Source organism: Ptychodera flava, chromosome 14 (assembly GCF_041260155.1).
Source record: "Ptychodera flava strain L36383 chromosome 14, AS_Pfla_20210202, whole genome shotgun sequence".
Lineage (NCBI taxonomy): Eukaryota > Metazoa > Hemichordata > Enteropneusta > Ptychoderidae > Ptychodera > Ptychodera flava.
In genome coordinates, this window is record NC_091941.1 from 11,639,885 (window position 1) to 11,655,286 (window position 15,402).

Sequence of the window (15,402 nt, forward strand, 5' to 3'; positions counted from 1 at the left end):
GCTAGAGGTCTGATTTTGGTATACAGGAATAACTTAGCAATACAATTATTTTGACAAAATGTCACGTGACCTCAATGACCTTTGACCTCATATATATTTGTCCACAACTCAGTAACCACAACTGCTACACCCTTCATATTTGGTATGATGGGACACCTTATGACACCACATATTGTACCTCATTAATTATGCACATATCTAATTCTGAGCAAGCCAATAGAGCTGGATGTCCGATTTTCGGTATATAGGGATAACTATAGGGTAGAAATCTAAATATGCCCATCTAAATATTAGACATCTACCATCGAGAACAAAAGAAATTTGCTGTAATTTGAATATTTAAGGAGTTTAAGCAATTTCACTATAAATAAAGAACCCCTGCCTCAAACTCCACAAAAGTTGCTAGACATATTTTGCTGTTGTCATGCCATTGCTTCGTTTAATAACCAGTTAATCCCTAATTGACAGGAGGAAATTCAAGACCATATTTGAATAGTGGTATATATTGTCCTCAAAATTACTCTATCACGGCCCAAGTACTCATTGCCTTCAGCAATACTGCATTGTTAAACATGTAGACATGTAGCTGCATGTCATAGTACTGTGTCCTTCTGTGAAGTTTGAATGAAATCAGTCAAGTCATGTCTGAGTAACGGCTCTGGAAGGGTAAACATTAAGTGGAATCTGTGTTTTATCACAGATGTGTTTTGTGATTACACCTAGCTATCTGCCTTCCTTACATCTTCACTGTCGTCCCCTTAGCCAATCGGCTCTTCTACCCATGACTGTTATCAATCCTCCTTCCCAACCAATCAGCCACGTTTGCACACGACACTACATAATCAAGCCTTTGTCTCATCGCTCCCATTCATTCATTCATTCATTCATTCAGCCGCTGGGTTCATGCCATACCAGCTCAGCCTATTACTCTACGTCCGGATACGCTTACGATCCCTTCCGTCGAACAACTATGCCAGCCAAAGGACGTCCAAAGACAGCCAAAAAATCTCAGCGTCCGAATGCTCAACCAGCTTCAAGACCCCGCGCGCAGCCTTACACAAGGCCGGCCACTCGCTCCCTGTCTCGCTCCACTGCAAGTGCAACGTTGGATACTATAACTGCGAATACGGAACACGTCCATGGTACTACACGTATTACTCACAATCCTTCTAATCGGCCTCAAGCAAATGACGGTCCTGGCATTCAAACCGAGTTCGGACCCAGGTCTCCTTCAAGAGTTCCATTGTCTGCAATGGTTCCTTCGGCCAGCATTTCGGCGGGCAGCGTCCCAAGCCAACAGTACCACCAAGAAGATAGTTATGTAACAACTGCCATGTTAACATTAATGAAAATAAAATTGCTGCCAGGCCCCCATGTTGAATTGTATTGCAAGACAAATTAATGCGTGTCTGGACATCATAGTGCTGTCTTTCTGTCAAGTTCTATTGAAATTGGTCCAATCATGTCAGAAATTGACATGGTTTGAGAAAATTGTTGCTGTTTCTGTTTGACACAGATTTGTGTAAATGATGTTCTTTTGTAATACAAGTTGAATTCTCAGCTATCACAAGACTGGGTGCGGCCGTTATAGCATAACATAAGATTACTGATTGTGGTATTCCCTTACAGAGTAATGAAGTTTGCACTGAGAACATTCACAAATTTGTAACTTCTAATGCCATTGGTTGGGAAAGTGGATAAGGCGATAACATTAACATCGGTATCTCTAAGAAGCTAAATAATGAATTTCAAAGCTCTAAGACCAATGGTATCAGAGGAAATATTAAACAAGGTATGGACCAAAAAAGAGAAAACTTGTCCAAAGAATTTGAAAATGAAGAGATCATCCTTAAATAATTTGCATATCCAAATTTCCTCATCATGTAAATAAAATAATAAGTTTCCTTGCAGAGGACACAAGACAATGGATATGCCATAATCAACGTACCTAACTCTACAGCTCTACATCTTTGACATTGGAGCTCAAAAATGGCAAATGTATCAATTCAAGCTGAACTAAGTACTACTGTTTGCAAGATCTGAGTAGTCAGGCAGGCTACTGCTAAGATTTACATTTTTTATCATTTTCATCTTCATTGTCCAATTTCATATTTCTCCTTTACACCCTACTACTCAGTAACGAAGGTTAACATTCCAAGATGTCACACAGTCACACACACACATACACACAGAGATATTTTGTGTGTGTGTGTGTGTGTGTGTGTGCATGCATGTAGACATAAATCAATAGTACAGTATTGGCTCTGTTGCCGTGCATGAAAAACTTTAATGAAAAATGACTGAAACATAGTTGAAAGAAGAAAGGTGTGCAATTTACTATATTATTCCAGTACAATTCCCGTATTAAAAGAAATGGATAATTAAGGAAGAATTCTAGTTGTCGCAATCACTGTATAAAGTTTCATTCCATAATTGTGAAAGATCTGAATTGGGTATGCCTTGCTGAAGCTGTAATACACAGTCATGATGGATGCTGGAAAAACGTCGTAGCTGGGGAATCATCGTCAAAATCATACCAAAACGATCATATCCTTCTGATCTTTTCACTGTCAATAAAACAAGATAAGAGTGTTGCTGTCAATTTACTAAACACATCAAAAAGTTGACAGAAAATTTAGATGTTTGCAAATCAAGGCAAAATAAAATAGATTGTTCCAATTATGCAGTCATGCTGACAACAGTCAAACGTATAATTATAAAACCAAAATGCAAATTAAGTGCAAAATTTTCATTAGATGATTAACAAATCACTTTCTATTCACTGAGATATCTCATACAGCACATGTTAAGTGCTTTTGTAAGTTCATATCTGAGACACCGTTCATATTACTACCAGGTCAGGTACAATAATCTATTAATATTAACATTTGCAGTGGCTGACATGCACAATATTAATGAACTGTGATTTCCATTAAAGTAATTGTGAGTACAATTGGTTAAATCTATGTCATAATTTTGGGATATACTGAGTGAATACAAAAATTCAGCAAATGAATACAGGAAAAAACAATATCTGAGTGTAAGTTTTTATAGCAAATTAACTTAAAGCCCCAGTAATGCTAACTTTTGATAATTTCAACATTTTTATTTTGAAGTGAACCATAATTCCTTGTCGTCTTTCTGAAAGAATGCTGATATATACACAGTATCCAGATTGTCAACTCAGCCCCTATGCTTGTAAACTGCATTGTTATTGTTGAAAACTGACTTCTGGTCTGGACTAGACTTCAAATGTAAACAATAAGCATGCATTTTACACATATAGACCCTAAGTTGACAAGCTAAATAGGATGTGTTTCAACATTCTTTGGGGAGTATAATAAGAAGTTCCAGTTGATTTATAAAATAAAAATAATAAAACATAGGGCCAAAGTCCTTGAAGCTATTGTAGACATGGATACAAAATTAAGTATTTCCTGACAGTATGAAATTATCTCAGGAAGGTCATCCTAGGGACCTGTAAAACAAATATTAAAGCTGTCTGACTAGCGGTTTTGAAAAAACAAGCGACCCAACAGTCGACAGAGCTCTGCTGAATATCTTTAAGGTGAATATCTTTGATAGCTCATTTCAGGATGGCCTGACCAAAAATGGCAAAATTAGCTGCAAAAATACAAAATTGAAGATTTCATCATAATTTCAATATATTAAGATAAAACCTAGGAACCTGTATACCAAATATCAAAGCTATCAGATGAGTAACTTTTGAGAAACAAAGATTTTGACCAAAAATGGCAAAAAATTGACCGAAAAATACAAAAATTGAAGATGTCATCAAATTTCAATATATCACACTAAGACAACCCCTAGGAACCTGTATACCAAATATCAAAGGCATCAGACAAGTAGTTTTTGAGAAACACATTTTTTGACCAAAAATGGCAAAAATTGTACCAAAAATACAAAATTGCAGATTTCATCATATATTCAATATATATATTTAGTTCATCTGTAGGAACCTATTTACCAAAATATTTACCTTTATAAGGGTTTGAAATTCAATGATCAACTGTAAATGTTGACTCATTTGTTCATGCATAATTTTCTCTTTTTTGACGTAGTGGAGATTTTGCCGAGCAGCTGTGTCTGTGGCTTTTCTGCTAGGTGACTGCCTGCCATATGTTGTGTTTCAACCCGATTGAAAACACCTTACTAGGAACCCATGCAAAAATCTTTTTTAAAATCTAATCAGATTCTTATCAGTATTTTATATGCAAATTAGAATAAGAATCTTATAAGACTCTTACAACTATGTGTAGTGAAACCAATTTTGAGTAGTAGAATTATAAGAAACAAAAGAAAATTTCTTACTCATATTTATTATAAGAATCTTACAAGATTCTTACTCTTACTAATTTGTATGTGAAATGATCAACAGTAAATGTTAACTCATTTGTTCATACATATAGTGCATAATTTTTTCTCAATTAAGAGGGATATACAAACTTTATTTCTCAACCATATTTCCCTTATTTCAAAGCATCTCTGAAAGAGAATGCATATATTCTTACCAAAACAGTATTTTTCCAATGCTGAACATATCTTGTCTTGGAGTTTTTCAATGGGTGCTCTGTCCTTCAAGCCAGGCCAGTCTGTAATAAGAACACATAAAAAGAGGGCATCAGACAATGTTCATTTTGTCATGTTTGATAAATATGTACAGCTGAATAACTTGAAATAAGAATTTATCTGAATTCATTTTTCAGTAACCATAGTTGAATCTAAATATTGAATGCCAATCTTGGCATTCCCACAAAGAAAGCAATGGACACGTTAAAGTCAATTCATTTACCTATCATACTAATTACAAAGTTTGATCGAATTTTGATTAGTTACAAATTAGTACAAAGGGTCCAGCAAACTTAAAGTGAATTGAAACCCAATATATCTCTTACTGAGTCCAACGGGTTACAGTGGTCCCATATTTCATTCATACTTGACCTAATTAGGATAGCTTGTGAAATATGCAAATGATTTCACAATCAGTATCTGTAACACGTACTTGTTAAATATTCCCATAAGCAAATTTGTATCTGACGTGTGATCAAATGAGAACATATGCCAGTCATACTTTGAGCATTACAAAACCCAAACACAAATTCAAAACTATTGTGCATGATGTCAGTCACATGACTATTATGCACATAATGTGTACTGTGTACTTTGCATAGTCAGATTTTCCAATATCAGGGCTTTCAGAAAATACTTTATTGGGACTTCTACAACTGAGAAAAAAACGAAAATGTGAAAGTGTCTATAAGGTATGTAGCTACCTTAAATTAACATAAGCAACAATTATGTACTTCAAGGTCTGATTAAATTCTGTACACTTAATTCATCAAACTTGCAGCACATGTAATTCTATATATAACTAGCAAACAAAAGTAACTAATTAAATATGCTAATGAGCTAATAAATATGATATGTCCTACTCATCAGACTTTGAGGATAGTTATAAAGCTATATATGATCAATGAATATTAGGGTTAAGGGTAAATCAGTGCATTCAATATTGATACAAGACTTGTCACAGAATTCATTGTGCAAGTGATTCAATGAACAAGAACTTCATGCTCATCAAACTTTCAGCATAAAAGAAGGCTAAATATGTTTAATGAGTACAGACGTATACTACATGGCAACTCCACGCACCCGTGCAATGAAAAGAGCGGCATTTTGTCCAATCATTGTGTTTCTTCTCTAAATATACATGTATTTTCAGTACCAGAACCAAGTTCAGTAACTCTACATTCCTGACCCAAAGAGTCAACATAATGTTTACAAGTATTTACTCAGGCCCAACGTTCTCATATTAACATTCACCTGAACAGGGCATGATGAATACCTATAATCGTTTGAAGCAATGAATAGAACTATAGACTTGCAGAGTAACAACAAATGTTTGTAGAAAACAAGTTTGACTGGTGCCCAGGTTTGAAATATACAGCCTCCTGAGCAATCATATAGAACAAAAGAAACATTCTAAGAATGAAGACACTAGCATATGAAGATTCATTTTTTACCTGTAGCAATCAGCTGTAAGGCACTTAGCAATGCACTTTCTATGTTGTCCAATTTCAGTGGACTTAGAATTTCCCCAAATGTCTCCATCTGGGAGCTTAGAGCATCAAACTTTGGGTGTATAAGGATTACTTTCTGCCTTTCCTCTTCTGTCATTGAGAAGTAGCTGTAGGTCATTTCCATTTTGCTGTAGTCTTGAGCAAGGACTGTCACCACTGTTTGAAACACAGCATTTTGTACCATTGTGATTTGATCATCAATAGGAAAAGAACGAAAGTCTGTCAGGAGAAATTAGGATTTGCACATTATACATATACCCATGGCAAAATCGCTCTATCATGGTGAAATTTCCAGTGAAATATCACCTCTGATATCTGATAGTAAACTAAAAAATATGCACACACGATAAACATCACCTGGCCCACTTTTAGCCTCCTATACTTAAAGCAAACAAGCAAAATGGATCCGGCTCTCTTCCTGCAAAGCCACAGTGACCACATCAAAAGTTTTAACAGCTCTAGATAATTCAGATTTCTAATAATAATTTTGTAAATCTTGTAATGTTATCCTACAGTAGCAAATTCTTTGAAGGTCTTATCCATTTTACATTTACAAGTATACATAAACCTGACACAAAGTATACTCCTCGCACAATGTGTACAATTCATATATACATAAATCCTATTCCACCCTGGAAACATCCCACCAAAAACTGAAATTTGTGTGTCAAAGAGGCAAGTGTATTTCATGTATACATAAAATGAACACAGAATCATGTCAGGTGCCAATCAAAGTCTAACATTAGAATCATGCATATTTTGTGTATACATAAAATGTACCTTCCTGGCATAACAGAGCCTTGGCCTGAATCTTCTATTTTTGTGTATACACAAATGTACATACATAGCACCTCACTGGCAATACCCTTCGTCAGAATTTGGCATTGTAAAATCATTACAGAGCCTAAGTCTGATACATATTGAGTACATAAGGAGTACCAGATTGAAGTGCAATATATACTTTCAATAGCATCAAATGACTGATCAATCTAGCAACAAATCCTACATAAAGTATACTCTATGAAAACATAATTCATACTATACGCAGTACAAAAATCCTATTCACACTTAGGTCAGTAAGTATATGCATACATAATTTGAACCAATTTAAATAAGAGCATGACATCTGAATTGAATCTTAGTTTCTATGACAATTTGGTCATCATTTGATGAAAACCTAATAACCTACATGTTGCCAACGAAGCTGGAAGTTTCTCATTGTTAATGCTGATAAATCCACAAAAATGCAAATTATTTTGAAAAACTTGTACCTGCGTGACTTTTGCACACTCATATTCTTGAAAGACTCACCGGGAAGTTTCTTGGCAAACCCAAGGACACAATGAATATGCTTGGAGAAGAGTTTCATCAACTTTTCCCACAGAGCGGCAGTGGTAATGGGCCCTTCTGTCAAGTTTGGTATCGATGGAGACTGATAGAAGGTATGAAGGAAATCACACAAAGTTACCATTATTACCTGTGCAAGACACTTCAGTATACTTTTCAAATCCTGCATTCAAGGTTGTTCTCTCACCTACTTGGAAAGTGACAATTTCCTGTCTTATCGAGCTTAGGACAGTAATTTCAAAGCAAAACTAACTTGTAATTATCCAATCAGTTAAAAATATGCATTATAACTTTAATAGAAGGTAAAAATATCTAGACTACAGCTGAGCGTTGTGTTGTGCATGATGCGTGACTATAACACATGATACACTTACAACTTTGAAGTTTTGACGGTAATCATGCCTCTTGGATAAGTATGATACTGATAATTTGCTTCTTCTTCAACTCACCCAATATCAATGACTGCTCACAAATATTCCTGTAACATTTAAGCAAGCTGTTGCCTACATAATATTCTGAGTTTAAAAGACATTATACTTAAAGAGTACACACAAATAGGTAGTAGTAAGGTAGGCTATGTATACTATGAGTAAAAAATATGCTATCTGCAGTGACAATGAATAGTTACTATAAAGCAAGACCAGCAGGCTGGAGAAAATACTGTCATTTTAACAATGCTGAATGATGTTATCCCTGGATACCTTCAAACAAAATTTGACTGCTGTTAGATTGACAGTTTAACAGAAGATTTTTGAAGGAGTTGACCAAAAATAGCGCCAATGGCACTTGATCACAACTGGCACATTGTGAAACTACTCATAATTAATGAGGTACAATATGTGGCGTCATGCGGTGTCCCATCATACCATATATGAAGGATGTAGCACTTGTGGTTACTGAGTTATGGACAAATATGTATATTTCAGGTCAAATGTCACTGAGGTCATGTGACATTTTGTCAAAAACAATTGAATTGCTAAGTCATCCCTATATACCAAAAATCAGACCTCGCTCAAAATTAGATATGCACATAATTAATGAGGTACAATATGTGGCGTCATAAGGTGTCCCATCATACCATATATGAAGGGTGCAGCACTTGTGGTTACTGAGTTATGGACAAATATGTATATTTGAGGTCAAAGGTCACCGAGGTCACGGGAGATTTTGTCAAAATATTTTATATATCTGCGTGAACGGAGGGACATGACCCAATCTATAAGGCCCTGGACTTCATCCATGGGGACTAAAAACTGTGTCACTGAATCCTTTTTGCAATATGAATATGATGACAAACTAAATTTTTATTTACTTGCCCTTATACATGGGATTTTATAGACAGCTGACTTATACATGGTAGTCTATGGTGGTGTAAACTAAAAAGTCCTCTAACATGGCCAAATCGACGTGCATCTGTATGGGGTAGGGTACTATCCTTGAGCAAAGTTTGAAAGAAATTGACCTGGGCATGTCTGAGATATCTGCGTGAACAGACGGACGGATGCACACACGGACGCAGGCACGCACACACGGACATGACCAAACCTATAAGTCCCCCGGACGGTGTCCGTGGAGACTTATTAGACAGACCACGAAGTCAATGAGCAACATACAGCTGAAAGACTATTTTTAACATTGCGATTTTAAGCCCATTTTTATGAGAAAAGGGACATGTATATGCATATGGAGAAAACAGCAGAAGACATATTTGTAAACTGTTTGTTAAGTGACAATCATACATGCATCTCTTGAAATTTTGTGGTTATAAATTAAGGTATAACAGTAGTGTAAGAATAATGAGGTTAGAATAAGTTAGTAAAGCTAAGTTGACAGTAATTAAGATTACAAAATTATACACTAAGCTGAGGAAATCTGAATGAAATAAATGTTGAAAAGTAGCAAAGTCATGGTCATCTTTTGTCTAATACCTTGTGTAAGTTCATGAACTTTACATAAATCTTGCTATAGACTTGTTGCTAATGGGCAATAACTGTGTTTCAGATCATTTGAGAGCAATCCATCCATGACAGGTTTAAATTGTTATATACTTCTATTTAAAGGAGAGAAACATCTCAAATAATTTTTTCCCTGTAATTTCCTGTGAGAACACATGGACATGCTTAGGACTCAATGCTGGTGCTACCTTGCAACTTGTCATGGCATTGTATAACCTGTTCACCCCAATTTCCTGTAGACAGGTCCACACTCACCATTGATAACAATGGGTTTGGGCCATACCATGGTAGTGAAAGACTGTAACATGTGAGGTCATGGATACTTAATCTCAGGAATGTCAAAGTCTGTATATTGACTCAAGGATGTTACATAACAAATGCTTAGGGTCATCTCAAAAGTGAGAATCTAAACTATGAAATATGTTTTTTTTTATTGCTTTTGATACCCAAAAGAGCATAGAAATCTCTTATACTTTGAATCAGCCATCCTGCATATTTCTAATATTCATCAAAACCTCATTTCTGTTCCACAACTCATAAAACAGTCCACAATGCAGGATTGGTGTACATTCCAAAACTACATATATGAAAGACCCCTAAAATCAATTAGTTAAAAAGGGGGGTTAGAAATTTCCCAAAACTATATAACCTCCGCTCCGTTTGGCTCCATTTTTCGGAATTGGAACCTTGGAACCAGTCTATGTATCGGTACCAAATATCAACGCAGTCTGTTCAGCAGTTTTTGACTTTTTGTCGTTTACGGAAATGGACGACATCAAACACCGGTTGAAACCACCTCTATATCACAACTTCCAGTTGTGATAAAAAAGTGGGCAAATATCCTAAAAAACTTGCTCATGCAAAATTTACTACAAAATGTATTGGAGTTCCTGAGAAGCTGCACATCAAATGAAACTATAAGACAATTGGTCCCAGAGATGTGGGACCAAAATTATAAACTCAGCATTTGCATATGTACATTTCCTCATCATTTGAGCAAATTAAAATTTGGTAACACTGAGTTACTTGCAGTGGTTTGAGATAAGAAGGGCATAGGAGGAGGATGACATAGGAAGGGAACAAACGGAATTTCAAAAGGAACTAACTGTTGAAAAGCTCTGACAGGGGAGGTAAAAATTCACCCATGTGCAAATACCAGGGTAAATCTGTAGGATATGTTACAAAATGAAAATAAAAGCAAAAATAAAGCTTTAAAACTTTCCTCATTTACATTTATAGTGTAAAAATTTAATACAGAGGGGTGCATCAGATACATTGCCCAAGGGGTTGCAGATATTAAAATTTAGTCACAGCCAACAACTATGTCAGAAAACCTTTGTGACAATATGGATAACTGATGCTTGATTACATTGTAAACAAACTGATACACAAAGGCCAGCATATTGCAATTCTGCCAAGGAATTTTGAAAATATTGGCCAGGGCATACCTGAGTAATGACTCTGCTGTCGATGGACAGAACCAAAATAGCTATAAGTGCCTCACATATTGTTACATTACAAAACAATCCCACAAACTAGAATGTAGACATTCTTTGTACCAAGCAAGCAAACTTTACATGACAGTTTTTATAACACAACATACCGGTAAATTGATAAAACTTCAACTATCATGAAACCATAACTCTCTCTCTCTGTGGTGAAAGCACAGCAACAATTTCTGTGACTGAACCATTTATATGTAGAATTTAATCTCAGTAGAGTAGAGACTAATGGAACTATCACTAATTCTGAAATGCCAAACATGGTCAAATATTTTAATATGGTTACAGCATTGTTTGATGCAACTTAGTCTTGTGTACGTATTGTCCAGTTGCACTCGAATGTCTTTTAATTTAGCTGTTGTTTATATACCCTGTTTAAACCATCATGGCTACACAGGTCTCCATTTCATTTTAGAAATATGTAACATCTTGTCCAGGCCAATGAAACATACAGTATCCTCATATTTTCTCCTGACAGAAGACAGTTTGGCTGAGGAAATGTTTGGTCATTTTGAATGTTGTTATAATACTTTTTTTATGTGTGCAATATAACTATCAGTGTTTCAGTCAATCACAATAGTGTGAGATGTGAGGTGTCTCAGATATCTAAATCACTTGGTATTTACCAAATGAGCAATAGTGCTTAAATTTATCAGCTTATTTGATCAAATGTTCTACCAATTTCCATCAGATCAGGGCAACTTGATTTATCATTAAATGTAACTGTGCAAATAGCCCCAAATACATACTCATTTTTTGTTTCATTTTGGAAATTCATTGCAGCTTATTCACAATGAATCAATACAAAGAAGTTATTGATATTGCCATCTTTTACTGGCTTCAAAATCTAAACAGATACATGAATATATTAGGCCAAAAAACTCAATAGGTTTGTTTCTGGTCATTAACATGTGGCCAAAATGATGCAGCGACACGATTTTTTAAAATTTTTTTTACTTTGGTGGAATTTAATACATTTTTCCCTTTCTTCCAGAAGGGCAAATGAAAAACTGGAAAAAAAGAGTTGACGCACACACTTCGAAGTGATGCGAGCAGTGACCAGAAACAAATCAACTTTTTTTGGCCTAGTATTTATAAATCATGAGAAGTTTGTGAATTTTAAACGGCTTACTTCACATTTTATTGGTTCAAGCTCGTGTGCAGCTGTCAACACGTTTTGAATAAGTGTGGACACCTGAGGGTCTGCAACAAGCATTTCATCTGTAACTACTGGTGCTTCCTCCATGTAATTCGGTGTAAGAGGATGAGAAATTGAAATAAAACTGCCTGAGGTGAATGGGAACTCTCTTCTAGACTGTTGATATACCGGTATGTTTTGCTCATAAGTGGATGAAATGAACTTTGGCTGTCTTGGCAGCAATGCATGACGAGTTTCCCAAGTATATTCACGGACGTATTGTCGTTTTTTATTACTTGGCTGCATTCTGAACAACAATTCCTCAGTTAAGTCCTCATCATGTGATTGGTTGGCATTGTAATCATAATCTTGGTCGACTGGAATGACTTCTGTGAACTTAATGCAGGGTACGTGGTCATCTCTAGCCCAGAAATCATCTTCAAATGGTATATAGTTTTTTGGGTGATATGTCGCGATGCAAGATAGATTCTGCTGTGTGAAATGCCTCGCCATGGGTGTTTGATGTGAGGAAGGGTTATTGTGTGAAGAAATTAATTTACTACAATTTGGGTGTGATCTTGGGCCATGCATATCTGAGAAGACATTTGGCTCTGGCCTTGCATGGCTTTCCATTGCATTTGATGGTGGAGGGTGGCTATTAGGTGGGTGCCAGTCCATCACTGCCTGGGTTTCATTTGCAGAGAGCTGTGAGTTGTAATGTTGGCAGGCAGTTTTACGTAAGTGTAATGGTATGTTTGGTTTTTGCAAATTTTGACATTGTGACTGCAGATGTGTATTCATCACACTTTGACTAGACCTGTTCTCACTTTGTCTAGCTTGTCTCTGCTGCGTATACAGTTGATCATCTGTACTGGTATTCAATTGCCTTGTCCCTCGTGATGTTGCCATGGTAACCTGGGATGACTGTTGGTATCTTTCTTGGCCATCTTGATGATACAATGGTCTTTCTATAAAAAAATCTGTTGTGGGTTCAGTTTCACCAGAAACATTGTGGGTATTTCTTTTCGAATTAATATGTTGTTGATGTCTGCATCTCTCACTGCTGTCCATTTTGGGTCTTGATACTGGTGTTAACTGATCTTGCACAGGCCCAGCATCATCAGTCTTATGTAAAGCAACAGTATCTGATGCTCTTGATACGCTGACTTCAGTATGCTGCAAATCTTCTTGGTTACAAACTTCAGTCTCAGGTGGTAAAGGTCTATCAGATGAATCTGAGGTTGGTGGCCCAGGCTGCAAGACTTCCTTTTCGATGACATCCACTTTATCTGTTTGACATTGTGCATTTTGATGATGACTCTGCTGAATTAAGTTAATATTGCCTTTCAATAGTTGTCTCCTGATGTGAATTGGTTGCCTACCAATTCTGCTACCTGTAATATATATAAAATTACCGTAAGGAATTGGAACAAATTATAGATACATGATAAATATATACACTAATATGTGACACCTTTATGGATAAAAGTCTCTCCAGTTACTAAAATTACACAATAGTGTTGTGAGCAAATAAACTGGGAGAGTCTTCCTTAGCTCTGTTTGCAGCCAAGAACTTTGCTATGTACTCGGCTCAGTCACAATCAGGGTGCTCTAGAGTGTTTCACTTTTGTCAAAATTTCATCTTGTAGACACATATCTAAATTTACTAAATTCACAAAGCTTAAGGTTTGGTACATATTTGCTTGAAAAGTTGTGAACCAAACTTTCTCAGTATTTCCATGGCAACCAGTTCTTTATTGTGTTGACACACCGTCACGGACACTACAAAATATTATGAGTTGATGGAGAAATAACATAGTAGACTATACAACATTTGTACAAATATTCTTTTTAAAAGTTTAACAGAAAATATATACATCTGTTGTAGAAAATAAGGTGAATGTATCAGGATTTTACCCAGCTTTGCATGATTTCCTGCAAAATGATTTGTTACGAAAAAAAAGAATTTTTCATTTTTTCTCCCCATGAGCTTATGATTCCTCTAGTTTACAGATTTGCCCTTTAGTACATTTAAATTATTTTTTACTGCAATTGTTGAAGTCTTTAGAAAACATTAATAGTATTTGCAGCAAATTTTGCTCATTTTTATCACAACTGGAAGTTGTGATATAGAGGTGGTTTCAACCGGTTTGATGTCGTCCATTTCCGTAAACGACAAAAAGTCAAAAACTGCTGAACAGACTGCGTTGATATTTGATACCGATACATAGACTGGTTCCAAGGTTCCAATTCCGAAAAATGGAGCCAAACGGAGCGCCGGTTAGATAGTTTTGGGAAATTTCTAACCCCCCTTTTTATCTAATTGATTTTAGGGGTCTTTCATATATGTAGTTTTGGAATGTACACCAATCCTGCATTGTGGACTGTTTTATGAGTTGTTGAACAGAAATGAGGTTTTGATGAATGTTAGAAATATGCAGGATGGCTGATTCGAAGTATAAGAGATTTCTATGGTCTTTTGGGCATCAAAAGCATTAAAAAAAACATATTTCATAGTTTAGATTCTCACTTTTGAGATGACCCTAGGCATTTGTTAAGTAAACATCCTTGAGTCAATATACAGACTTTGACATTCCAGAGATTAAGTATCCACAACCTCACATGTTACAGTCTTTCACTACAATGGTATGGCCCAAACCCATTGTTATCAATGGAGAGTGTGGACCTGTCTACAGGAAATTGGGGTGAACAGGTTAGACAATGACGTTACAAGTTGTAGGTTAGTTATCAAGGTAGCACCAGCATAGAGTCCTGAGCATCTGTCCATGTGTTCTCACAGCAAATTACAGGGAAAAAAATTATTTGAGAAGTTTCTCTCCTTTAAACAGAAGTATATTACAATTTAAACCTGTCATGGATGGATTGCTCTGAAATGATCTGAAACACAGTTATTGCCCATTAGCAACAAATCTACAGCAAGATTTATGTAAAGTTCATGAACTTACACAAGGTATTAGACAAAAGATGACCATGACTTTGCTACTTTTCAACATTTATTTCATTCAGATTTCCTCAGCTTAGTGTATAATTTGTAATCTTAATTACTGTCAACTTAGCTTTACTAACTCACTCTAACCTCATTATTCTTACACTATTGTTATACCTTATAACCACAAAATTTCAAGAGATGCATATATGATTGTCACTTAACAAACAATTTACAAATATGTCTTCTGCTTTTTCTCCATATACATATACATGTCTCTTTTCTCATAAAAATGAGCTTAAAATCACAATGTGAAAAATAGTCTTTCAGCTATATGTTGCTCATTGACTTCGTGGTCTGTATAATTCACAGTGAGTGTGGTTGTTGATAAATGCCGATAATACTAGGCGGT

General features: G+C 35.8%; 1 protein-coding gene across 3 annotated transcripts in view; it reads right to left on the bottom strand.

Annotated features, from left to right (window-relative positions):
• Positions 1–2,267: 2,267 nt before the first annotated feature.
• The window catches only part of LOC139149353 (nuclear receptor subfamily 1 group D member 2-like), a 50,267-nt gene continuing 37,132 nt past the window's right edge, over positions 2,268–15,402 (bottom strand). For 2 of the 3 annotated variants that reach the window (XM_070721072.1, XM_070721074.1), the window contains exons 5-9: positions 12,038–13,437; positions 7,413–7,533; positions 6,045–6,320; positions 4,533–4,613; positions 2,268–2,567 (exon numbers count right to left, since the gene is read on the bottom strand). In XM_070721072.1, the coding sequence (XP_070577173.1) occupies positions 2,395–2,567; positions 4,533–4,613; positions 6,045–6,320; positions 7,413–7,533; positions 12,038–13,437 (2,051 nt within the window). In that variant the 3' untranslated portion in view covers positions 2,268–2,394. The remainder of the gene's footprint in view (positions 2,568–4,532; positions 4,614–6,044; positions 6,321–7,412; positions 7,534–12,037; positions 13,438–15,402) is intronic. The other variant, XM_070721073.1, reaches the window with a different exon arrangement.